The 27,766-nt window shown below is 37.1% G+C and overlaps 2 protein-coding genes and 1 pseudogene across 4 annotated transcripts in view; 2 read left to right on the top strand and 1 right to left on the bottom strand.

Annotated features, from left to right (window-relative positions):
- LOC117622873 overlaps positions 1 to 6,266 on the top strand; it is a 9,813-nt gene extending 3,547 nt beyond the window's left edge. Inside the window, exons 1-3 of one of the 3 annotated variants that reach the window (XM_034353668.1) lie at positions 4,777 to 5,484; positions 5,572 to 5,777; positions 5,862 to 6,266. In XM_034353668.1, the coding sequence (XP_034209559.1) occupies positions 5,386 to 5,484; positions 5,572 to 5,777; positions 5,862 to 6,039 (483 nt within the window). In that variant the 5' untranslated portion in view covers positions 4,777 to 5,385 and the 3' untranslated portion in view covers positions 6,040 to 6,266. Of the gene's footprint in view, positions 1 to 1,150; positions 1,171 to 1,346; positions 1,614 to 4,776; positions 5,485 to 5,571; positions 5,778 to 5,861 lie in introns of those variants that run through there. The other 2 variants (XM_034353667.1, XM_034353666.1) reach the window with 2 other exon arrangements.
- Positions 6,267 to 6,700: 434 nt separating this feature from the next.
- On the bottom strand, positions 6,701 to 10,885 carry LOC117621943 (probable terpene synthase 9). Its single transcript, XM_034352469.1, is given in 9 exon segments — positions 6,701 to 7,033; positions 7,246 to 7,500; positions 8,291 to 8,429; positions 9,382 to 9,579; positions 9,581 to 9,600; positions 9,707 to 9,747; positions 9,750 to 10,094; positions 10,205 to 10,487; positions 10,607 to 10,885. Coding segments are annotated over 9 exon segments (1,887 nt in total). The 5' UTR covers positions 10,880 to 10,885.
- A 7,073-nt stretch (positions 10,886 to 17,958) lies between these two features.
- Positions 17,959 to 19,386, top strand: LOC117621942 (annotated as a pseudogene).
- Positions 19,387 to 27,766: the final 8,380 nt, after the last annotated feature.

Genomic DNA, 27,766 nt, shown 5'->3' with positions numbered 1-27,766 from the left:
ATATTGAAATCGGAAGAGTCGTTTCTTCAAGAAGAGCCGATTTTCTGCGCTCTTGGTCATATACTTCTCCTCCAATTTCATCCATAACTTCTTAGCAGAAGTTTCCTTCATATACGGGTATTTCAACTCCTTATCAAGGAACGATCGAATAGTGGCACAAGCATGGAGATTAATTCGAGTCCACTGCTTGTCATCAATATCTTCGGGTTTATCCTCCAGAACCATATCCAACTCTTGTTGATACAACACATCCATAACTTCACATTGCCACATACCAAAATTATTAGAGCCATTGAATTTATCAACCTCTAACCTTGTAGTGGCAATTGGATGTCTATTGGATGTAGATGCCGACGAAGACGATGTCGATTCCTTCTCCTTCAAAATTTCAACTTTTTCTCCAGCCATCAAATCTGCCCGGCACTATTCACTGCTACTGTAGCACAGCACTATTCACGGAGCACTGTAGCACCGACACTATTCACGTGCACTATTCACCCGTCACTGTAGCACCGACAGATTTTTCACCCCCACGAAACCCCAGTCGAAAAACTGGAGCTCTGATACCACTTGTTGTGCGGAAGCGTCAACCAACTGCGAGTGAAAAATAAATAACAACAGGCAGGAGAAAAATTGAACAAAATAATCAACAAGAACAACACCAAGATTTATACTGGTTCGGCAATTGCCTACATCCAGTTTGGAGACGACGGAGTATTCCACTATAATCAATGAGATATACAATAGTGTTTACCACTCAATTTCCCAAAGACCCAAATACACCCAACCTCTCACACTCACAAAGGAAGAGAAAACAATGATACAAAGCAAAGAACAACTAGAGAGAATTTGTTTCTCTCTTTGGCAAAAATGCCTTTCTTGCTATTTTTCTCTTCTACTCCACACTTGGTTTGATCTCTTGGTTGAGATGCTTCAAATGAAACCATCTTCTTCCAATTTATAGCCAAAGATGCAAGAGTGTGAATGCAAACTCAAACTATTCATATGTTGGCTACCAACCATGGATGGCTACCAAACAATCCACCCATTTTGACCAAGATAGCAAGCCAACATTGATTCACATGGGCAACTAACATTGACACACATGGGCAACTCCAAAATTCTTCTACATTTGAGCCAATTTTCAACAGCTTGCCTCATCTTCACCTGGTATGTATAAATATAAATATATATGCTCTCTCTCTCTCTCTCTCTCTCTCTCTCTCTCTCTCTCTCTCTCTCTCACACACACACACACACGCACACACACACACACACTCTATTCAAATTACATGATGAGATAATTGGTTAATTAAGATTAATTGTTAATTTCATTTGATGATCAGGATCATTTTTGGTGTTGGATTGGGCGTGCTGGTGATTGGGACTTGGTCAAACCACAAGTCAAGAGCTTCATGTGGCTTCACACACCATAATTTTCTGTTAATTGGAGGGGGCTTGTGTTTTGTTCATGGCCTGTTTTGTGTAGCATATTACATATCTGCCACTGCATCCACTGACTAAAACCCAGTTCAGTCTCAATCATTCAGTCCATTCTTACTGTATGTTTCCTTTTGCCAAATTACTTTACTAATCTATCCTTTTCATGCTTACACACCATGCCTCCTGACTGTGAAACGACAATGCTACCCTTTACTACTCGGTGCCATGTGAGACAATTTGAGTGCTAATCTCCCTTTACTCCTCGATTAATTTAATATAAAAGGAATGGATTATATTCAATAGTGCTGCTCATCTCAAGATCATATTGTTTGTTTGTTTTTTTTTTCGGTGTGAAACAATAGCAATTCAATTGAAGAAAATTGGGCACAAACTCAGAATACAGTCCTGGAAGGAGGTTCTTGCAATACAGACTGTAACAACAACACCAACTAAGCTCAAGTATTACAAGATAGTTAGAAAATCAATATACAACTTTAACCCAACTGACAAGGAGTTACAGATGAGGAGGATCCTAATTCTGCAGCAACCAGTGCTTAAAAGAGATCAAGACAGAAAACAAACTCTCAAACTTCATGGGACAAGAAACACCCCAAGAGTGAAGGGCATTACCGCTCAACTTCCACAAGGACATTCCAAAGCATATCATAGCATCTCTTAATCCCCCTTGATCCCCAAGCACAATAAAAATAGATCCACCAAATTCAGCAGCTCCACCTCTAATACAGAGAGATCTACACTAGATCTACCACACAAGTAGCAGATCTAGCAAGATCAACCAATAGCCAGCCCTAAAAGACTGGGAAACAAACCCTCAAGAAAAAGAGGGAAGAAACAAACCCTTGCAACAGCAAGGAGCAGAAAAAACTCAACAAAAGTTAGATGGGAAAACCTCTCCACAACATAATTTGGTGGGGGGAGGCCTGGATTATTAATCGAAGATTGACCTTTTTTGCCTTAGGTTTCAAAATCATATTGTTAGGTGCCTTTTTCTTTTTCTTTTATTTTCCAAAGGCCATGGATTTATATAGAAGATGGAGCAAAAGACCCACTAATATAGTGGTTTGGAGTAATTGCTGTCCTTAGGAAAGGTCCTATTTTCGAATCCTAATATCCGTGTAGTGTGTGTGAGTTTACTCTATTACCTCTTTCAATAGGAAAAATCCTATAAAAAAAAGAAAAAAAGAAAGAAAAATGGGACATGGAACTTTTTGGATGCTTTACCCTTTGAGAGCACGAATTATTGTAACGGTGAATACATAAAGTGTTTCTAGTAAAAGTACTTCTAGCAAAAATGCTTAAGAACATAAAATTCACATAAAACTGAGTGTTCATACAATTGCTTTCCGCCTTCCAACTTTGATCAATTTAGGAGGCCTGTAATTAAGAATCTAGTCAATTACAATAAAACCAGTGATCTTGGTCACGTGTGTTCATGATATATAGGAATAGGATATGCAATCAAAGAGATTAAACGATCTTTGGTGATCCCAATTGAAGTTTCAATACCATCGCCATGTTGAAAGATAGAGTGAGCAGTCCGCGCCATATTAAGTGACATTTTTACAACTGATTTTGGTATGCTGCTAGTTTTTTTGGCACTCTCCTCATTCATTTTCTTCCATGCATAGCAGATCAAATCGTTTATGTAGCGTTGTGCTTTACTCAGATATGCCTTTTTCTTCCATGTAGCACTCAACCGTTCGACTAGTGCTGCAGGTGCGTACAAAATACTCAAATTTTTGTCTGATAGGTTATTTTTTTAAAGGCATTTAAGTCTATTTAAGTGGGTATTTGGGCTATATTTGAAAGTTCTTACAAAAACTCATATTTTATGAAAATATGAGGTAAATTTTGGCTATTTTTTATTATAAAAATTTAATTTAATTATTACTGTGATTAATGTTTCTTTTTTCTTTTTCTTTTTTAAATTTTGCTTTTTTAGTTACATTGAATTGAAGGAAACACCCTTAAATTTAACGGAAACTTCAACGAAGTTAGACATAGGTGGTAAATTGCAACACTTTACTTAATTTGATCGCAATTTAAAACATTGTTTGTATTTAAAAAAAAAGAAAAGAAAAGGTTAATGACAATTTAGTACTCTGTGGTTGCACTCATAAGATATGTTAATCCATGTTCTCTTGATTTTTGCAATTAAATAGCCTGATCTTTTCAATTTGTTACAGTGTGATTTCGTCGTTAGAATTTTGGTTAGATCTACTTGTTAGAGCATTTCCAGCAGCTAAGGCTGGACTCGGGCTGGGGGGGGTTTGGGCAAAAAAATGGTTTCCAGCAACAAAATCCAGCCCGGGCAAATGGTGGGACCCAGTAGACTGGGCTGGCCCGAGGGCAAGACTGGCCCGAGTGTTGGCCCGAGGGCAAGGCAGATTTTTTTTTTCTCTATACCTTATTTCCATTTTCAACATTTAAGTAAATGTCTTTGTCCTTTTACTTTAATTTATTTTTATATTACTCCATTTACTTAAGTTTACAATGTAAATAAGGAAGTACCCCCTATTTGGATTCAAATAAAAATACTAGAAAATCAAATTCCCACCAAATCAAAATATGAAAATCGGTTTTAGTGCAAAATACGATTTAGGCTAAAAATGATGGCTCATTAAGTCAATATATACTTCATATTAAAATTTCATAAAATCAAGTTTTCTTATTTGATGTGTAAGGAATAAAAGCCGCCAAAAATTATCTTGAGAAAATGATTATTCCAAAAAATCATTTTTCATACTTAGTCAATATTGCACATCTGCTACAAAAATTCTGGGTTCGCCAATGTCTATAAATACCAACCAATACTCTTCACTTTTAACACCAAATCCTCATACTTTTTTTTTTCCTATAAATACCAACCAATACAACTAATAAAATAAAATCTTATCCGAAAATATTATCCAATATGAATAGTATTGACACGTAGAAACCAAAAAATCTTATCCAAAAATATTATCCAAATTAATTGTTTAAGTAAAAAAAGTTGTGAAAAAAACAAAAAAATGAATAGTATTTGCCATGGCAAGCCCCAACTGCTGGAAACACATTTTGCTGAAGGGGGCTAGGGCAGCCACTATTCATGTAAATAGTGTCTGCCCTAGGGCTAATCTTGCTATGACAAGAGGCAACTGGTGAAAATGCTCTTAGTTACCTACATGAAAAGACCCACATTAAAGCATTGCACTATTCGCACAACTGGAAAGTCCAATTACTCTTCTGATTCGAATTACGTGAAATACCTTCAATTATCTCCACCACGATTTATTATTCCACATATTGCCTTACTTATTTCTTCATTTGATTAATTTATTTCATTAGTTCCCTTAGAATTAACAGCTTCAAGTACTAGAATCTAATCATCAACTCAGAGAATTAACACTTCACTGTGGAGGATATGGATGTCCTAAAATTAAGGATGTGTGAAAACGTTACCAAAATTTCTGAAGCTTGGAAGAAGAAAATGATTGACACATTAGTCACAATCAAATCAATGGTTTCAAAAATATCTTCGACATGAAAAGTCAAAAAGGTTCTGAAGATCAGAGAATTACCCACCGATTCATCTTTGGGCACATATGGGTGGTGTAAGAAAAGATGCTTAGGCACGCTCCTCTATGAGCTGGTTTATGCCCTTCTTTTCTTGCTCCCCCATCAAAGGAATCCATCCAAGACCAAATAAAAAATATAAAGGAGAGAAAAAAGACCCAAAAGCAAAATAAAGCTTCCACTGTGTAGACAAAAGAAGCTTTTTAACCCACTTCTCCCAGCTATGATCCATTCTACATACTTTCCTGCGTACCCTTTCACACATATTCGTCCCCCTTACTCCTTCTTCTCCCCATTCATATTTCATATTTCTCCCTTCCTGCTCATCATCCACAAACAAACTCAGCTCAGAGAGAGAGAGAGAGAATGGTAAGACTAGGAGGGTTTTTGGTGTGCCTCTTGATCGTGGCAATGGACATCGTAGGTGGGATTCTGGGCATCGAAGCAGAGCTTGAACAAAACAAGGTATATTAATTTCTTTCTGAAATGATTCTCTTTGTTAATGGAATGTTTATGTTCATAGCTTTTGGGAATATAATTCAAACTATTCAGGTCAAGCACTTGAGGCTATGGATTTTCGAGTGCAGAGAACCAAGCCATGCAGCTTTCAAGCTAGGATTAGCCGCAGCAGGACTTTTGGTTGCAGCCCATGTTGTTGCTAACTTGCTTGGTGGATGCAGTTGCATTTGTTCTCAAGAAGAGCTCCAAAAGGCACCTCCTAATAAGCAACTTTCTGTGGCTTGCCTCGTCTTCACCTGGTATGCATATATATATGCTCTCTCTCTCTCTCTCTCTCTCAAATTACATGATTAGATTATTTGTTAATTTCATTTGATGATCAGGATCATTTTTGGGGTTGGATTGGCCATGCTGGTGATTGGGACTTGGTCAAACCACAAGTCAAGAGCTTCATGTGGCTTCACACACCATCATTTTCTGTCAATTGGAGGGATCGTGTGTTTTGTTCACGGCCTGTTTTGTGTAGCATATTACATATCTGCCACTGCATCCACTTACTAAAACCCAGTTCAGTATCAATCATTCACTCCATTCTTATACATATGTTTCCTTTTGCCAAATTACTTTACTAATCCATCCTTTTCATGCTTACACACCATGCCTCCTGACTGTGAAATGACAATGCTACCCTTTACCACTCACTTAGTGCCATGTGAGACAATTTTAGTGCTAATCTCTCCTTATTCCTCAATTAATTTAATATAAAAGGAATGGATTATATTCAATAATGATGCTTATCTCAAGATCATATTGTTAGGTGCCTTTTTCTTTTTCTTTTATTTTCCAAAGGCCATGGATTAATATAGAAGATGGAGCAAAAGACCCAATAGTGTAGTGGTTTGGAGCAATTGCTCCTCTCAGAAAAGGTCCTGGGTTCGAGTATTAGCATCCATGTAGTGTGTGTGAGTTGAATATATTATCGCTGATTTTAATAGAAAATGTCATTTAAAAAAAAAAAAAGAAAATAAAGGAAGAAAGATGGGACATGGAACTTTATGGGCGCTTTACCCTTTGAGAGCACGAATTGTTGTAACTGTTAATGCATAAAGTATTTCTAGTAAAACTACTTCTAGCATAAAAGTGTTTTCAGTAAAAAGGAGTTTTAGCAAAAACGCTTCAGCTTTGATCAATTTCGGAGGTCTGTAATTAAGAATCTAGTCAATTACAATAAAACCAGTGATCTTGGCCCCTTGTGTTCATGATATATAGGAATAGGATTTGCAATCAAAGAAATTAAACGATCTTTGGTGACCCCAATTGAAGTTCCAATACCATCGCCATGTTGAAAGATAGAGTGAGCAGTCCGCGCCATATTGAGTGACATTTTTACAATTGATTTTGGTATCCTGCTAGTTTTTGCACTTTCCTCATTCATTTTCTTCCATGAATAGCAGATCAAATCGTTTATGTAGTGCTGTGCTTCTTCCTCAGATGTGCCTTTTTCTTCCATGTAACACTCTACGGCTTTAGCCACATCACCTCTCTCACTTTCAGCCTTTATAATTTGTGCAAAAAACAGAATAATTAGAAACTTAACTATCAAGTTTGCTAATAAGTTAATTAAGCTTATATATACATTACATATAGAAGATATTAATTATACGAGTTGTGCTAGCATCAATCACGCGTGAACTCGTGATGCAATGTCAATCATTTGCGCGAGTAACAATAGCATTTTTCTTGTTCGTTAGTTAAGTCATACGTTACCTTGGAAGTGCCCAAATCATCGCTAAGTCGAGTCATGAAGGATGACCAATATACAATTTCAGAGCCATGCTTAAAGGACTCAAGTGAAGTTTTTGTGAGGTGGCTTCCTAATCCTTGCAACAAATAAGCATGGAGAAGAGCACCAGGGCCACCCACTGAAGTCCATGCGTTGTCTAAGTACTCTTGTAAAGTTGGTGTGTATCCTCTGTAAAACCACCGTGCCTCGACCAAATATGATTTACAAAGATTTACCCACTGCAAACAGACACCAAAAAAAAACAAAAAAACAAAAAAAAAACAAAAAAAACAGAAAAAAAGAAGACGTGTTTACTGTTAGTGGGATACGCAGACTAACATGGCAAATTTAACTTTGTGTGTTTGTAACTATTCTATTAAATTATTGGCAAGTATTAGATTCCTTTTCCTTTATGCATGATATATTATCAGGGGCGGAGGTACTCATAGGCCTGAATTGGCCTGGGCCTTCTACCATCTTCTCACATTATTGACTATATAAAGAGTATAGGCATAGATTACACAAAAAATCTCATAATTTTAAACTTTTGGGTCCCCCAAAACATCAAACTCTACCTCCGCCACTGTATATTTTATATATAAAATATATATATATATCAGTCTCTTTTTATTGAGGAACACCTGGGTCTCATACTAATTTGTTTTCAACGATCCAAACTATCTATTTTTTTAAGTCTGCATTCATAGATCATCCTTGCAAAAAATTGGACAAATTGAAAACTGTTTCGATATCCAATTATGTCCTACAAAATCAATAAATACGGTACTTCAAGAAAGTACTAACATTTCAATAATTCAATTGAGTGATCAAATGATATTGGATTCAAGTGATTTTTTTGTAGAAATGATCTTTAAAGGAGTATATAAAAAATAGACAATTTGGATTAGTAAAATACAATACGGCGTGGGCCCTACAAGAGTGTCCATCAAATAAGCTTATTTGAGGGATCCTTCAACTGAAGCTCTATATATATGAGAAGAGATGTGGATATACTTCCACCGTAATTACCTCTTTCTTAATATAAGGGAGGACGTCCAAACCATTATTTTTAAAAACGTTATCAGCTAATTCGTTGCCAAATTTGAGCATGGCAGCATAAACTGGCTTCATGTATTCCGGAAGCTCCTCCTTTGCTTCCATATTCCATCTGTGTAAAAACAACAACAAAAAGAAAAAAATGAGGAAGGAAAAAGAAAGGTTGAAAACTTGAAATGATTATTTGACTGAAAATTTAATCTAGGTAGGTAAGCTGTAAAGAGTCGGGAAAATGAATTAGAATTAGACTTAAGTCAAGAGTTCAATTATTTTCCATTATAACAAAGAAAAATAAATAATAACTTAGGTAGCATGTGTCTCGATTACCTACTAGTGAAGATGATTTCGTCGTAATTAATTATGTAACTTTGTATAGGTCAAAGAAAGGATTATGTGAAGACAATTGATGATTTAGCTTAGCTACAAGAAAACAAAAGAAAGAGTGTGTGTGTATGTGCTCGCCTCGCAAGCAAAATTCATACAAAAGCGTACAAATACGAAAATATATTATATTTGAATGTGATTGGTATTTATGTATCCCGTGCAGCAATGGCACCATTATTTCTAGGCTAAAAGTCTTTTTGGTCCCTGTAGTTTGGCACTTCAACCACTTTTGACCTTGTAGTTTCAATTTTGTCAATTTTGCCATTATAGTTTCGTATTTGTAGTAATTCAAGGACATGTTAGTATTCTTATCAATTTCTTTCACGATGTAAGAGGCAATTTCGTCAACCCAAAACCCTTGAGCATAAAAGCTTGTCTGAAATTCTCCCCATTTCATATTAGGGCTTGAAATTCAATCACTAATCCCAATGTTTGAAGAACCCTAACATCGTTAAAGAAATTGACAGGAATACTAATTGTCCTTGAATTGCTACAAATACAAAACTATATGGTCAAAATTGACAGAATTGAAACTACAGGGTCAAAAATGGTTGAAGTGCCAAACTACAGGACCAAAAATGACTTTTAGCCTTATTTCTATGATCTATGAATTATTCAGTGATTTTAAAAATTAAAAAGATTCCAAGGGGAAAAAAAAAAACATCTCAACTACATCTTACCGACATACTGCATGTGTAAAGTGCTCAAGCTCATCCAGAAATCCATAGACATCATACATGTCATCAATTATTGTTAATATGCAAACAAACTTGGTGAGGCCAATCCTGCATTCTGAGAATCGGGGCTCATAATTGATCCCCATTGCCCACAAGTAGTTCTCCATCAATCTATCCCTTGAGAAACTTGCCTTGTTTTTGAAATCCAAGTCTCTCCACCACCTGCATCATGCGTTTTGTGGACAACAATCAAATCTGATTAAACACATTCAGTCTAGTTTTTGTCAATGATGCAGTTTGATTAAAATAATAAACATATATGTCTTGCCTTGATAGCTCCTTTATCTCCATTTGATATACTGATTGGACAAGATTATAATCCAACTTGGCCAATTCAAGCAAAGCCAGGCTCTTAGAATTGTCTCTTTCGTAGATATCGATGAAGTTCCGGGCTTCTATTCTTGGCATCCTCCAATGCAGGGGGGTTTCTAGTGATTGCTCTACTATTTGCTTCAATAAATTATCGTCTTCCAAAGTTCCTATTAATTGTTTCAAGTTTCTGGTACTAAAACTCTTGGCTTCTTCCAAAACATGATCTTCTTCTTCCCCAGGCATCTCAAGGTGTGAGGCTTCGTACAAACTCAAAAGTCCCTCCACGTCCTTGCTTAAGCTGTCTTTGAAGCTTCCGTCTCTACTTCTAAACTTGTTAAACACTTCTGTTCATTTGTCACCATCATCCACAAGTAAAGTAAGAATTGAAATATAGGAAAAACAGATGGTTCGGATAATTGCAGTAAAGAGATGCCATAGTACGTGAAATTTATACCTGGGCTAATGGAGATGCCATGTTCTCTTAGTATCCGGAATTGCAAGGCAACTGTGTGAAGATCATCTGTGGTACCGTGAGTGCTCGAAGAAACGAGACTAAGTAGAGCTGCATCGGTCTCTTGCTCAAAATGGTAGGCCACTCCCAACCGCTGCATTGAGTCGATAAGCTTTAAAAAGGAACAAGTGCTGGCAGAGCCGCCTTTGTTACTGGTGGATGCAGCCAGCAACGTTTCAGCAACGTTCTGCTTTAGACTCTCCAATCGTGTGGCATGTAATTCATACTGCATTGGATGAACATTAATATAAAAAAAATGATCATGATGCGTATGCATGAGACATGTGAAGCATAATCTAATTCAAAAGTATATGATTAATATAGTTAACGAAATGGCGTACGCACGGTGTAGTGAGTGGTGAAGGAGTCGATGAGTTTGTGGTCCCAAATGGTAGGATGGTACTGAGCTAATCGCCGTTGAGGCGCAGGAGGATTACTAATCTCCGTTGATGATGGTGATGATGTCATCGTGTTTCTTGAGACGATGAAGGAGGCAAATTGTTTTCCCCTGGTTCTATGCTGTAGAGCTGTTGGAATATGGATTAATCTTTGATAACTTGTGACAAAGGAGGGAGAGACCAACACCAAGGGCAAGGAGGGAGAGAGGGAGGAGAACATAATATGTTTCACGGTTGTGTATTTAAGATTGGATACAATATAACGGAGACTACGAGCTTATATATACAATCCCGCTTACCTAAGTACCGACAACTCTAGATATTATAAGTGAGCAGTTTTATTGAAGCACGTGAAATGAGCATAAATTAATAAACCCAAGTATATTGTGTTGCAGGTTTTTTTTGCACGTTTTAGAGTAGCTTGGACTAGCTCCACTTTGAACCTTTGAAAGTCCTCTTACTTGGACTAGCTCCACTAGGAGACAAATCTTCTGCAAATCGTATTAATTGGGGGAGAGGAAGAAGATTGTAGGTGTTCGACGGGATGATCATTCAAGTAATGAACAGTTTGGGTTGAATGTACTCGTTGATAAAAAATAAAAAATAAAAAAGGAAAAAAAAAGGCTAATGGAGTCTAACCTAAGCGTGTAAAAATATTTTCATTTGCAGATGAATGATCTTAGGATCAAACTTCAATAATACATCGTAGTGCATGTGAGAAAAACCCTACCTTATTCTAACTTTGACAATCTTAGGATCGAACTTCAATAATACAGCGCAAGGGTAAATTACTAAAATGGTCCTTAAATTTGTACGCGATTTACATTTTGGTCCTTAAATTAAATTATTAGTCCAAATTGTATATAAACGTTATTTTAATCGCCCATTTGATCCAACCGTTACATTTTCTGTTAAATGAACCAAATTTTAGGGACAAATACGACTTTCCATAATTAACAAATAAAATAAGGTTAAAATAAATACAAAATTAAAAAATAATTGAAGAAAAAGAGGAAAAAAATCATGAGACCCAAACCCCCTCCCTTTGATTTCTTCTCCCCAACCCTACAGACCTCTCCAATTACTGTGTTTGTAAGAAAAAAAAAGATGGTTTGTTAATGGCCTTCAACCATCCAGCCCAACAATTAATGTCCAAAGTAATACTAACAAAGTGCTGGCTGTTGAAAATTGATTCAGATGTTATCATCACAAGGACTCAACCTTAGTGCTGGCTGTTGAAAATTGCACCATGACACCTGCTTTCATTCTTTGTGAATAACAATCTTACTAACCCTCCCTTCCTTTTTCAAGCCCATCTCTCTCGCATATAGACGAAGATGCAAAGGAACAGAGAAGAAGGTCACAATTTACTTACATAACGAACCTCCAGGTACTCTCTTTTTATCACAAAAGGTTTTTTTTTAATAAAAATTTCTCTATCATTGCTTAAGCGTCGTAAAATTAAACTATTTGTGACTGACATTTTTGTGAATATGTTGAAAAAGCAGTTTATCTTTGTATTTTCGTTGAACTTCACAGAAACTTTTTGTTGTTTTTTGCTTGGGTGTCTGTCAATTTTGATGCTTGTCCTATCTCGAGCTCCATAAGATTTTTTCAGGCACCTATGATTAATTTGGGAAAATTCTCACTTCGAAAACGGAACTTAATTTTCTTTGTACTTTGGAATAAGTTTAGAGGAGGGTTTATTGAAGCACTGTATGAATTTGTAGGCCATGAAGCATCTGAGTAGAACCGGTACTTTGGAATAAGTTTAGAGGAGGTTGCTGAAGAAACGCAAAGGAAGAGGAAAGCTCCTGAGGAGGTGGGCAATGGTGGGAGTGTTGGCCTTGGTATTGATGGCATAAATCCCCAATATGGGTGGAGGGTGGTTGTTGGATGGGTTTGGGTGGAGAGTGGTTGTGGGATGGGTTTGGGGGTTGGAGCTTGAGGGTGGTGGCCATGGGGGAATGGAGAGAGAGAGAGAGAGAGTTTTTATTTATTTTTAACGTACGAAATGACCAATTTGCTCTCATATTTAACAGCAACATTGACAGAATGTAACGATAGGACTAATGGAGCGATTAATATAGAGTTTATGTACCATTTGAACTAATAATTTAATTTAGAGATCAAAATGTAAATCGCGTACAAGTTTGAGGACTATTTGAGTAATTTACCCTACATCGCAATGTGTGAGAGAAAAATCCTATCTTATTCTAATTTTGATCAAAAAAGAAATTTGTTGGATGGGATGGAAAAGATATTTGCACGATGGAAGGAGATTGGAAAATGTGGCATGGAAAATGGTCTTTTGAGTAGACTACAATCCATTCACGTCTCTATGAACGACAAGGCTCTAGGTACTGTACTACTAAGGCCATCTCTAGTCATAAGGCTAAATATAGTCCAGGCTAAAAATTTAGCCCTCTAAAATATTAATTTTTTAAAGAATAGTGCAAGGCTAAATTTTACAATCTTCAGCCATGCAGGTCTATATTTTAAGGTCCTTCTTATTTTATTATTTTGAGAAAAACTATAGTACAACACTCATACATTCCACAACTATGTATTATTGAAGCACATGAAATGAGCATAAATTAATAAACGCAAGTATATTGTATTGCAAGTTTTTTTGCACGTTTTAAAGTAGCTTGGACTAGCTCCACTTTGAACCTTTGAAAGTCCTCTTACTTGGACTAGCTCCACTAGGAGACGCATCTTCTGCAAATTGTATTAATTGGGGGATAGGAAGAAGATTGTAGGTGTTCGACGGGATGATCATTCAAGTAATGAACAATTTGGGTTGAATGTACTCGTTGACAATCTTAGGATCGAACTTCAATAATACATCGCAACGTGTGTGAGAAAAATCCTACTTTATTCTAATTTTGACAAAAAAAGAAATTTGTTGGATGTGATGGAAAAGATATTTGCACGATGGAAGGAGATTGGAAAATGTGGCATGGACAATGGTCTTCTGAGTAGACTACAATCCATTCACGTCTCTATGAAAGACAAGGCTCCAGGTACTGTACTACTAAGGCCATCTCCAGTCATAAGGCTAAATGTAGTTCAAGGATAAAAATTTAGCCCTCCAAAATAATAATTTTTAAAGAATAGTCCCATGTAGGGCTATATTTTAGGGTCCTTCTTATTTTATTATTTTGAGAAAAACTATGGTACAACATTCATATATTCCACAAACATATATTATTTAATTTAATTAAACTACTATTTAAAGACAATATTCCATATATGACAAGATTTCTGATAAGATTTTGTGTCCACGTGGCACGTCTTATCCTGAATGAATCTTAATAATTTTTTGAGCTATGATTTTTGAGTGACACGTGTTGAATTTTTTAATAATTTTTTCTTAAATAACACAAATTGAAACATTTAAAACATTTAAAACATTTTTGAGTGACAGGTGTTGAATTTTTTAATAATTTTTTCTTAAATAACACGAATTGAAACATTTAAAACATTTAAAAAGTACGTGTGAAAACATGAATTCAAAACATTTTAAACATTTTAAAACATTTAAAACATTTAAAACATGAATTGAAAACATTGAAAACATTTAAAAATTGAAAACATAATTTTTCAAGCTGTAATAGTCATGACCAGTAATTTTTTATAATTTTTAAAGCTCCAATAGTCATGAAAACAGTTTGGGTTGAATGTACTCGTTGATAAAAAAGAAAAAAAAAAGGGCTAATGGAGTCTAACCTAAGCGTGAAAAAAGATTTTCATTTGTAGATGAATGATCTTAGGATTGAACTTCAATAATACATCGCAATATGTGAGAGAAAAATCCTATCTTATTCTAATTTTGACCAAAAAAGAAATTTGTTGAATGGAATGGAAAAGATATTTGCACGATAGAAGGAGATTGGAAAATGTGGCATGGACAATGGTCTTTTGAGTCGACTACAATCCATTCACGTCTCTATGAAAGACAAGGCTCTAGGTACTGTACTACTAAGGCCATCTCTAGTCATAAGGCTAAATATAGTCCAGGCTAAAAATTTAGCCCTCCAAAATATTAATTTTTTAAAGAATAGTGCAAGGCTAAATTTTTCAATCTTCAGCCATGCAGGTCTATATTTTAAGGTCCTTCTTATTTTATTATTTTGAGAAAAATTATAGTATAACACTCATACATTCCACAACTATATATTATTAAAGCACGTGAAATGAGCATAAATTAATAAACGCAAGTATATTGTATTGCAGGTTTTTTTGCACGTTTTAGAGTAGCTTGGACTAGCTCCACTTTGAACCTTTGAAAGTCCTCTTACTTGGACTAGCTCCACTAGGAGACACATCTTTTGCAAATCGTATTAATTGGGGGAGAGGAAGAAGATTGTAGGTGTTCGACGGGATGATCATTCAAGTAATGAATAGTTTGGGTTGAATATACTTGTTGATAAAAAAAAAAAGAAAAAAAAAAAGAGGCTAATGGAGTCTAACCTAAGCGTGGAAAAAGATTTTCATTTGTAGATGAATGATTTTAGGATCGAACTTCAACAATACATCGTAGGGCATGTGAGAAAAACTCTATTTTATCATAACTTTGATCTTAACTTTCACAAAAAAAAAGAAAAAAGAAATTTGGGATAGGACGGAAAAGACCATTCATGTCTCTATGAAAGACAAGGCTCCAGGTACTGTACTACTAACAAGCTAACCAGGGCTATAGCCTAGGAGACTTGTTTTTTTTTTTTTTAAAAAAAAAAAAAACTAAAATAATACACTAGCCTAGGCCAATGTTATTAACTAATCTACATAGAGCTGGCTAACCAAACAAAAAAAAAAAAAACCCAACACTTTTATCGATCGGCTGCACCAGTTCCAAGGTTGCTTCTTCTCAACTCCATAGAGGTCTTTTTCCTCCACCATTGTATTGGGCTATTATATTTTGGGGAATTCTAATAACAATTATGCTAATTTGAAAAATGACTATTTTGAATGTATATTATATTAAATACATGATATTTTAATAGCGGTATCGGATACGGGATTTTTGAGGTGTAAGACTCATTATGTACTCCGTGTATTTTTTTTGTTATCAATGAAATTTAGCGAACACCATTTTCAAACCCTGATCCGCCCCTTCAAGGCTCTTAATTATTGGCTGGATCTCCCAGCAGGGCAATCTACTTGGTTGTTTCTGTTTCATCTCCTGCTGGCAGTCTTAGTTTATTACGATTCCATACAGTTTAGATTTTTCTTTTGATTTCTAGGAAGGACTATAACTTGTTTATTTTATTTTATTTTTCCATGCGCAGAAATACATATTCATTCATATATATCTGATGACGCATGTTTTGCAGAAGCTCAGTCTAGGAAGGAAGCATATGCCAAAAGACGATAAAACAACTAAGCACTGGTTCATTGGAATCTATGAATTTAGGAATCTCTACAATTTCTTCAATAGGGTCAACTCAACTAGTCAAACAAACAAACAAGGGGACTCTTGTTGGCTCAATGCGCAATTTCTCCCACATGTTTTTTAAGTTTCAATAACACCTCTTTTCAAACAATAGTGAAAGACGGACATATAATTGTCGGTTGCCGACTTTTCAAGAATATAGACTCCCTGCCAAGAACCAGAAAGGCAAGCTAAATTCTGCTTGGGGGAGAGCTTGGCCGGCTCCATAAGTAAACCGTGGCAGAATTGCCAGTTATTATTACTGCCGCGTAGATAGTGCAGGACAGGCGGAAGGAAAACAATCAGGAGGCTAAACAGCTTCTTTATAGTAGGAGCAATGCTATTTAGACACACAACATTCACAGTCTTAGCTGACCACCTTATGTGGGAGAAATTATAGAATGGTACAATATCACCACGTCAGCGGGTGATACTTCCATTTATATATTGACACGTGTCTCTTTAAACCTCCACTAATTAAATTATTTTCCAGCTAGACATTAGGTATCATTTTTACCCTTTAGAACAAAACTAAAACAAAAAAAGAAAGAAGACGCCTGCAGCCAAGGTCTGCAGTCCTATACCCCCTTGCTGCCGCCCCCTTCCCTTCTTTTCCTTCATCTCTCTCTCTCTCTCTCTCAATCAGTTTATTTAATAGTTGGCGTTTATTGGATCATCTCTTGTCAAGGCCATGCGGGATTGCGAGCAAAGTTGGATAAAGAGAACTTGGATCTGGAGTTTTTGAGGGAGATGAAGTCAACCTAGATGAGGAGATTGAAGGATTGGAGAAAGGAATACATACAGGGAGGGAGGGCGCTGCAGAGGGAGACTGTGAACTTGACAGAGGTGGGAGGGACGACGCGACTGAGGGGGGCTGCAAACTGGACAGAGACGGGAGGCTGTGACAGTTTTTTTTTTTTTTTTTTTTTTTTTTTTTTTTTTTTTTTTTTTTTTTTTTTTTTTTTTTTTCTCTCTTTTAATTTTTATGAAGGGTAAAATTGTAACCAATGTCTAGCTGAAAAAAAAAAGTATAAATTTTCTTTTAAAAAATACACGTGGCAAATTCTAAATGGAAGTATCACCCACTGACGTGGTGATATTATACCATTCTATAATTCTCTCTTATATGGCCGCTAATGTGTCATGCCATATCAATTAATGAATGTTGTCCATGTGTATTTTATTCATTATTTATTCTCTTTTCAATAATCTTTTAAAAAAAAAATGAAAAAACCCACGTCCCTGGTAAGTGGCCTCACATATGTTCTCAATTCTTCCTCGCGCCTCCACATCACTCCCTTCCTCCATAGTTGCTGCACTGTGATAGGAGTATGGCTAGAACGTGGCTGTGATAGGAGTTTCACGTCTCCATAGCACCTCCCTTCCTAATCTAGGTGGATCCTAGATTTTACCCAGGTATATAATATTTATATATATATGTATATTATTTTGGTAGTCCTTCCAAGGTCAGTCGCTTTGTCTTAGCCATACAATACTAAATAAGCAGGATGTAGAAAACCATGTTGCATGAGGGATTGCTTATTTAAACAGCCAACCTTGTTCTTGTCTATCACAATTGTTCTTGTATAAGTGTTCTTAAATTACATACACATGCATACATATACACACATACATATATATATACCACGTCAGCAAACTAACGAAGTTTTTGACGGAACATAACGACAATGACCATTTGTGATCACACATACTAACCTTAAGAACCACGAATGACCAAAAAAAAAAAAGGATGCAATTTGATAGTTTCGTAAACCTTAGGGGCGTTTTGTGATATTAAGCCTATTAATATTTGGAATTATTTGGGATAGAAGAATTCTTCCAGAAGCCATTCAAATTTGGAAATGAGTGAAGAAAATGATGAGGTTGAGATTGGTGAGACTGGACTGGAGAATACAATGAGCCCAGAAGAAACAACACAAGAACCTAAGGTAAATATGATTTTTAACACAGCTGATGAGGTGCTTGATTATATAAAAAATATGCAAATCGAGTAGGTTTCCCAATGAAGAAAAGAACATCGAAGAAATGAGATTGTGGGGAGTTGAAATATGTGACTTTATCATGTTCTCGATTAGGGATCCGACAAAGTACAGCAAGCAATGTCCTAAAGCCATATCCAAGCATAAAATGCAATTGCAAGGCTCAACTTAGGGAAGGTAATGCTTGGATGGAAGGTGGAAAATGAACTAGGTCAAACTCGTTCATAATCATGGATTGAATCAAGACAATGATCGATATTTTTGAATGAATCGTGCAATAAGTTCATATATGAAAAGGAAGATTGAAGTGAATGATAGAACTGGAATAAAAGTAAATAAGAATTATACTTCAATGGTAGTTGAAGCCGGAGGGCATGAGAATATGGCATTCATGGAAAAAGATTGTAGAAATTACATCAACAAGGTTATAAGATTACAGCTTGGGGAAGGAGATGCAACTGCAATTCAAAAGTATTTCTTGAAGATGCAATCTCAAAATGCAAATTTCTTTTGTGCAATTGATCTAGATGAAAATGGTTGGTTACGGAATGTGTTTTGGGTAGATTCCAGGAGTAGGGCAGCATATGAGGAATTTGGTGATGCCATTACATTTGACACAACCTACTTGACGAATAAGTATGACATGCCATTTGCTCCATTTGTAGGTGTCAATCATCACGGGCATTCAATTTTGCTTGGATGTGGACTGATTTCAAGTGAAGATACTGAGACATTTGTTTGGCTATTTAAAGTGTGGCTGGCATGCATGTCTGGGCATGCTCCTTGTGGGATAATTACTGATCAAGTAGGGCCATGAAAAATGCTATTGAAATTGTCTTTCCTAACACTAGGCATCGTTGGTGCTTATGGCATATAATGAAGAAGCTTCACGAAAAGCTTAAGAGTTATAAACACTATGAATCTATTAAATTTGCCTTGAAGAACATTTTGCATGATTCATTGACCAATACTGAGTTTGAAGATCGTTGGAAAGAGATGCTTGAGAAGTATGAGTTACAGAGTAATGATTGGTTACGAGGCTTATATGATGAACGACGTCGTTGGGTGCCAAGCTTTGTGAAAGGAAGTTTTTGGGCGGGCATGTCTACCACACAACGAAGTGAGAGTATGAATGCATTTTTTGATGACCATGTAAATTCTAAGACTACCTTGAAGCAATTTGTGGAACAATATGAAAATGCATTGATGACTAAGGTAGAAAAAGAGAACCAAGCAGATTATATGTCTTCCTCTGCAAATATCCGATGTAGCACCCATTACTTTATGTAGAAACAAGCTCAAGGTGTTTACACTATTGAAAAATTCAAGGAGTTCCAAGATGAATTAACAAGTAAAATGCATTGTGAGGTGGTTGATACCAAGGAAGATGGTGCGTTTTTAAAGTATCACATATCTGAAGATATGATACTTGTGGGGAAAAAAAGAGTGTAAACTTTACAGTTATATGCCATGAATTTGACAGCGAAGTCAAGTACAATTGTTCCAAGTTTGAGTTTAGAGGAACATTATGCAGACATGCCATTTAAGTCTTGATTAAGCATAAGATGAATTTAATTCAAGATAAAGCAATTGCTCCTCCCAGGAAAGGTTCTGGGTTCGAGTCTTAGCATTCATGTAGCGTGTCTGAGTTTAATATACTATCACTCTTCTCAATAGAAAAGGTCATTAAAAACAAAGAAAAAAAAGAAGAAAGAAAGATGGGACTGTTGTAAATTATAAGGTGGAGCCCACATGTTGGAAGGCTTTGCCTACAAAAGGAACACATCCCTCATTGTAATATACAGAGAATAGAAACCTTCAATACAGAGATCAGTTTCTCTACTTTCTCTATATCTCAATTCTCTCTCTACAATTTCCTCTAGATTTAGAACACGTTATCAGCACGAATTCAATTTAACAATACCAGCTGAATTCTCTGATGAAACCCAAAAATTGGAGACCAACCTAGCACACCACAAGCTCACCAAAGCAGCTAAGCTCTTCCAAGCAAAGAGGCTGATGGCTTTCAGCTTGGGTGAGACACGTTTCGTCGTCACATGCAACCAGTGACTCCCACCTCTTCTCCCCAAGCAAATCTCCGCCTCCGAGCATCAACGGTTCGAAATCGCCGACCAAATGGTTTCCATGATCTCGGCACGTTTCGAGAACAGTTTCTGCGTCCGCGACATTCTTCGGAGAGCTTCGTTGAACAACATGATGTGCTCGATTTTCGGACGTAAATATGAGCTGGGCTCGTCGAACGAAGAGAGAGAGGTCCTGAGACGACTCGTGGATGAAGGCTATGACCTGTTGGGGAAGCTCAACTGGTCTGACCACCTTCCATGGCTCGCCGGTCTGGACCTTCAGAGCGTCCGGTCTAGATGCTCCAAGCTCGTTCCTGAAGTCAATCTGTTCGTCGGCCGAATTCTACAGCTTCAGGTGAAGCTAGTGTTTCTTCCTCTGGCAACCAAACTGCTCCTCCCAAACCCACCACCAAGAAAAAACGTAACTTGCCTGGAATGCCAGATCCAGATGCAGAGGTGATTGCTCTGTCTCCCAAGACCCTATTGGCCCCAAACCGTTTCATTTGTGAAATTTGCAACAAAGGGTTTTAGAGGGATCAGAATCTGCGGCTTCATAGGCGTGGTCATAATCTGCCATGGAAGCTGAGGCAGAGGTCGAGTAAAGAGGTGAAGAAGAGAGTCTATGTCTGCCCAGAGCCCTCTTGTGTGCACCATGACCCATCAAGAGCTTTGGGTGATCTCACTGGGATAAAGAAGCACCAGCTGTGACTGGTCCGAAGGGGAACTGTAGCAGCAGCAACAGCTCAACCGAACTCTCAGCTGCAAAAGCTCAACTATGCTCCATCCTTTTCTCTGCTCAACCGAACTCTCAGCTTGTTAGCACCGAGCTTGACTCCACAATCAACCTCTTAACTATAGCAGAGAGTATATGACAGGACTCGACCCAATTTTTGCTTTGGAATCCGAGTCGAATCCTGTGCGTGTCCGACACCTGGCGAATGTCGGGCACAAAAGACATTTTTACCCTTCTCGTCTCAAATTCTCTTCAAATTTCCCTTAGACTTCTGCCGAAAATTCGGCAGAGTCTCCCCTGTATTTTGACTAAACCCAAAATTTTTCCACCTGAAAAACAAGCAAATAAATCCACACCAACTGCCAGAATATCTCAAATTACAGGTCTCAACTCCAGTTTTCCACTAAAACTAGATATCAGAGCATTTTCTAAGGTTCACAAAGTTTCAGGGATTTTTTTGCAAAACTTTACCTTATTTGGTGGCGCGGAAGCTAGGAATGGCCCGGTGGTGGGTGCCTGCTCTCATCTACGGCCTGTGGGCGAAAAACAAGTTTAAAATTGTGAGTGGACAAAAATACAGTTCTTAGAAACAAGTTAGAACATAATAATCCCCGTTTTGAAATAGCTAAGGATATAAATCGATAATTTAACTATATTCCAATATAAGAAATTCAATAAGCATGAATAAGTATGCTGATGAATATACTTGCATAATTGATCAAATATAAAGATATCAATGCCTGAGAAATCAGAGAAGCTGGTATAAAATAACTGAAAGTCATAATTAAATAAGAGAAAACTCAAAATCCTTTGAAAATACCACCTATTTGTACCCCTGTCATATCCGTCAATTCCCCTGGCAGGTCTCGGGCGCCACGCAGTCTACCCAAGCCGCAAACTGGCGAAATCATGGGACTATGATCAGCCTGATCCGCCGGCAGATTCCTCGATGACACCAAGTCAGCTCGAGTCGCTCTGGCAGGATGCAGGGGACCGTAGTCAGCCTGATCCGCAATCCGGGCAGGTCTCGGGGACACAGAGTCAGCCGAGCCGCAATCCTGGCAGGTCTTGGGACACCAAGTCTGCCGAGCCGCAAATCCTGGCACTCACGGTCCGAGCGTCCACGAAACTCATGAGGCAAAGTCAAGTGCACTGACTGAACTGAAATCGGATTGGATGTCCGTGGACATCGGTCCAACTGCGGGTAATCACCAAAGAAAATGGGTACGAGGTGGTTTTAAAATAAATTCCTTTAGAAAAATATCTGAGTAATAACTGTAAAGCTCAAGTTGTGCTGCGGTCTCAACTGATTCCAACCTCAAACTCTATTTCTATAACTGGTAAATAAGTAGCACAGACTTATAGAACTATTACTGTACTAATCATGTTCGGAACCACAATAAAGCTTACTCAAGATCAAATAAAGAAATTTATTCAAATAAACTCATTTATATAAAATCAATATAAAATCACTTATGAAATCTTATTTATAGAAATCTTCTATATAACTCATTTATATGAAATAATTCATGAAAGAAAGTCCACTCACAGATGGTCCTAGCTAATTGGACCCTTCCAAGGTCCCTCCTGCGGGTCGACTGGACCTCTGGTGCCTGGGTCGACGGAAATGGTGGCCGGAGGAGTGAGATCGGAGGCCTTGAAGTTTCTGTGATTTTGGATGAGCTCCGGTCGTTCTTTCGCAGTTTACGGCCAACATAGGTCACCGGTGGCTGGGGGATCGGTCGGGAAAGGTAGGGGACTCGACGGTGGTTCCAACGCCACCGGTCCCGTGGCCAGGGGTGCTCGGAGGCGGCGCCAGCGAGCTCTGGAAGGCGGCGGCCCGTTTTTTCGCGCGAGAAGAGAGAGCTGCTGGGTTTTTATAGATCCAACTTCGATATATTTACGGTTATGCCACTGAGACTCTTTTGACCATAACTCTTTCGTTACAACTCCGATTCGGGCCCACTACGTGTCTATGAACTCGTTTCGCCGTGCTCTATGCAACGGCGCAAATGGAACTACCAAATTCTTTCTCGATCAAAAAGTTAATTTTTCCCCTATTAAATAATGCGAGGGCAAAATTGTCTTTTTGCTAGAAGATATTAATCCTACTTTTTAGATATTTTGTTATTTCCTTAATATTTTGTTTTGGGTTATTACAGTATAGCCCTCTCTAAAACATGTCTACAAACATAGAGGAAGAAGAAAAAGGCCACAAACCGATCAAGCAAAGGCATTCTGCGCAGCACTCAGACATGGAGGAATAGTTCATAACTGTCGGCAAAACAGTTCATAACTGTCGGCAAAACAGTTCATAACTGTTGTCAAAGATCTGTAAGTCAGATCAGTCAAGTGAAAGCAGTGGGTCTGAGGAAAAGAGATAAGTCCTCTGTTTTTCTTTATCCTATTTTATCTTTAACATTATAAAGATTCATAACGAGATTAGTGCAGGTACACTGGTTATAATGGAAAAGTATAGGCTTGGAATCAAACCTGCACAAGAACCATTTGAATACGACAAGATGTTGGAAACCAGCTTTTAATTTAATATATTATACTAATAAGAAAGTAATTGGCTTGGGGACAGGATAAAAGCAACTGATTTGAAAGCCTGGAGCATGCGTGATATTCCACTAACCACTCTCCATACTTTTCTTATTATATATTAGTATAAGAACATAAAATGATTTGATATATCAGTATAATAATATCATACTATTTGATTGTGGTGTTGATGTGAACCCATAAATAATTGTCTTTGTGTGGTGGTTTTTATCCACACACTTATTTTATTTACTGTATGGTGTAGGTTTATTACCCATACAACATTATCTATTTAAAAGGGTGGTGCGGGTTTATCGTCCACGCCTTTACTTTTATTTAAATGTATGGAGCAGAATTAGTGCCCATACAAGCACGTTTACTTTATCGCAAATTTACTTTTACTTAAAGTATGATGTGGAATTAACCTTCATACTTTATGAATTTACTTTACCGCACATTTAATTTTATTTAAGGTATGGTGCGGGATTAACGTCCATACAGCAAGCAATTTAATTTATGAATTTATTTTACCGCACATTTAATTTTATTTAAAGTATGGTGCGGGTTTATCGTCCATACCAGTAATTTCTTTACCAGTAATTTATTTTATGAATTAATTGTGCTGTATGATGAGTTTTTATAGTATGCAGATGAGGACCAGAAGTTCCTTGATCCTCATCATACAATTACATCAGGACTTGAAGATCCTTGATGATGATATTGATATGAGAGCTGGCAGTCTCTCCGGTACTATACTTGTAAACAAGAGATCGGACAAGATCCTTGATCCTTGACATGTAAATAAGGACTTAGAGTTCCTTGATGATATAACAGTACCATATTGGTTAAAAGTGCCGTACACATGAATAATAAATGTACTGGCAAATGTACTGCACACATAAATAGATATGTATTCATGACTTGATGAATAGTACTATTCACATGAATAGTGACGTATGCATAAATATTAACCATTTTGGGTAAACCGTCACTATATACAAAAGGGAACCTGCAATTCCTTCAACTCATGGATGAGCAATTAAATGAGATGCCATAAGTTACCGGCTCACATGCATAGAAATATGAAATTTGGGGGAGTCGATGTGGTTATTTGAACCTATAAGGCACAAGGTTTCAAAGCGTCATTTTGAAAAGACGTAAAAACCACATGTACAAGTTTAAGAATATGCGCAATTATTATAATAGGAAAGGAGCATATAACAGATAGATTTTTACACCTGCAATGAATGTGCAGGCCCTGTAAAATCTATAAAATTACATTATGTTCTAGAAGCCTCTGAAGGAAGAGGACGGCGCCTCTTAAGCTTAGCCATGAGCCTCTCGTGGTCTCCCAAAATTCTTTCATTTGAGACCTGCAGCATGTCTAGCATTCTCAGTGTATCAACGGAGTACGAACTCACCAGTTTCAACAAGGAATTATTCTCTTCTTTAAGTTTCTCAACTTCATGTTGAGACTCATGAAGCATTCTTTGAAGAGATGAGTTTTCAGTTGTTAGCTTCTGAACCTCGTTTGCTCTAGCACGCAAACGATCAGCCATGTTAGAAACAGAAGCAGCACTCTGAATGCTAAAAGCCATTGAGTCATTCATAGCCTCTTCCTCAGACCTCCTTGTCAACAGCATTTCATCCATTGGAGTAATAAAATTCCTAGCTACTATGACAGCAGTAGCATCATTCATCATCACAGAATCATTAACTGTGAGATGACGATTTTGGGATACAAAGGATGGACTCCAAACTTTGGCGTCACTGGTTGTTGTGGGAGCATCATTTAAATTGAAATAATTTGGGCAGGAAGAAGAGGAAGCCATTTTAAGAAGGTTTCGAAGAAAGTCTTACAAAAACTAAAGTTTCAGAAAATGAAGGAAGTTGAGTTGAAACGCAGTTGCTCAATCAAGTTTTGCAAAGGCAATATCTATAGACGAAAATGTGGCAACATTTCCAGGATCCCAATATCTTCTCGAATCCCCATATTATCTTTTTCTTTCCCAGAGTCCAAAACTTCACGTGGCCTCTAATAATGCCTGTCGGCACTTTCGGCATTTTCAAGTATTATTTTCAAAGCCGATCTTGCTTTACGGATTTCACGGAGCTACTTTTTCAAAAGTATCCCGAGAATCTCGCAATTTTCCTATGGTTAATTTGAAATTCACCGGTTCTACCTATTCATTTTATTTGTGTATAAATGTGTTACTAACGAAATTTTCTTTGCAGAAGACATCCAGTTTTCTCCATACCTAGTGATGCGATATCTACTTGTTTTTCTTATCAGTAAGCACTCAATATGCCCGAGAAGCAAGACTATCTCTGATCATCCATTCAGGAAGCGAGACTATCCCTGATCACGTTTTCGCTACATCAGGGAACTGTGAAGGCGACCTTAAGCTCTAATCTCCTGAGGTCCTTCTAGACTAGGAGAAATGAGAGCTTGTTGTTTGCTCCCACCAGCTTCCTTCCTTGATTGCTTACCTTACCTTGCAATCAATATCACAATTTTTGTATCTTTTCTTTCTTTTTATAACTCTCTGTTCATAAGGGATTTTATTTCTTTAGAATGAACATCCGAAGAAAGAATCCATGCAGTGATCCTAACTCTGAGGGTTATTTGTTTTTGACAGAGAGAAGAATTGTGATTTTTGCTCTTGCAGGATATAACTAGATCATCAAGCGCTACTTTATATTTACTGGGCCGATACGAGCTTGAATGATACTTGAGAAAAGTTTCTCCCACCTAAGGATGTAAGCAATACTTGTGTTATTTTATGCTTATATACTTATTTGATATTTTATCTTGAAAGGTAACCAAATGGGGAGATAAGTCCGTTCCAAAAGAATGGCTTGTATGTATCCATGAATTATTAATGCAAATTTTACAGATTGCAAGTTGGATACATTGATAATACACTGCACAGATTAAAGTCCCATAAGAACAAAATATGGGTATAGCAGTGATCAATATGATGCACGCATGTTGCGTAGCAAATGATGTGGATTGAAGTCCCGAAAGGACAATCCTTTGACATGTCAATATTGATATTGTGCACGCCTAATGCGTAGAAAATTGTATGGGTTAAAGTCCCAGAAATTAATTGACATGTATGTATTAATCTATGGCATGCCTGCAGCATGACAGATATATGGGTTCTAAATGTTCCAACTCCCTAAATGGAGATTATCCACGCCCTACTATAAAATAACGCTCCATTGGAGGTTATAATCCACATTCTCACATAATAAAAGCCCCTGCAGTGGCTTGGGTACCCAAAAGCAAAGAAATGCTTATAATTGATGTATGCGCATGCACATGAGAATGGTGGGATCATGAATTGATGAATGACAAATTTTGATTTTGGAGTAGCTACTCAAATCATCAATGGGCTGTGTTGATTGGAACCACGTTCAATTATTAAATGTCGACAATATCATTAGCCAAAATGGAATGAGGCAATTCCATTATAGATGAGAATGAACGTGAAAGAACAAACCCACAGTACGAACCCCAAAATTTGTTAATACTGAAAGTTATACTTGGGTGTTCGGAATAGAAGGGAATATAACTACTTTGTATGACACAATGTTTTTGGCATAAACAAGGAATGTTGGGTTTTCTCCATATTTACAAATTCAATTGTGCCCCTTATTGCACATTTACGGAGACCAACATGTTATCTTTAAAGGTTATTAAAGGCACGGAGCATATTGCCAGAAGCGATTTCCTAAAGATGTATAAATAGCTAGGTTAAAGCTATATAATGTGTCATAAAGTTTAATCCCTTTAAACAAAATCCTTGAAAGGATTGAAATTGCATGAAGCAAGTCCCTGAATGACATGTGCTTGAAGCACAAAATCTGTACTCAATGTTAATGTACATAAATTGCCTCAGTGAGTATATTGATTATAATGTGTTTGCAACACATTAAAGCTTCTCAAGAGTTCCAGAAATATTTGTCTCGACTTAAAGATCGAGCATTATGCCAACGAGATTCTTGCTTATACTAAGAAAGTATTGAAGCATTTTTATGAGGATTATCTGTTGGACACTTTAAGGATTTTCCGGAAGTATATTGGCCCGAACATCGTATTTTCCAGATAGAACTCAACTCCATCACCATCATTTTGGGATGATTTGAGGCATATTTGATGCTATCTAAGCATAGCAACATATACGGGCATATTTTTGAGTGAATTTCCAAATAGCCCAAGTGTTATTAGATATGCGGACTCTGGAAATCTCTATGGTCACTTACTGGAAAAAGCTAGTCATGAAGTTTTCAGAGGGAGATATTC

Source organism: Prunus dulcis, chromosome 3 (genome assembly GCF_902201215.1).
Source record: "Prunus dulcis chromosome 3, ALMONDv2, whole genome shotgun sequence".
Lineage (NCBI taxonomy): Eukaryota > Viridiplantae > Streptophyta > Magnoliopsida > Rosales > Rosaceae > Prunus > Prunus dulcis.
The sequence above is the reverse complement of the archived record's forward strand: the minus strand, read 5'-3'. Positions and strand labels throughout refer to the sequence as shown.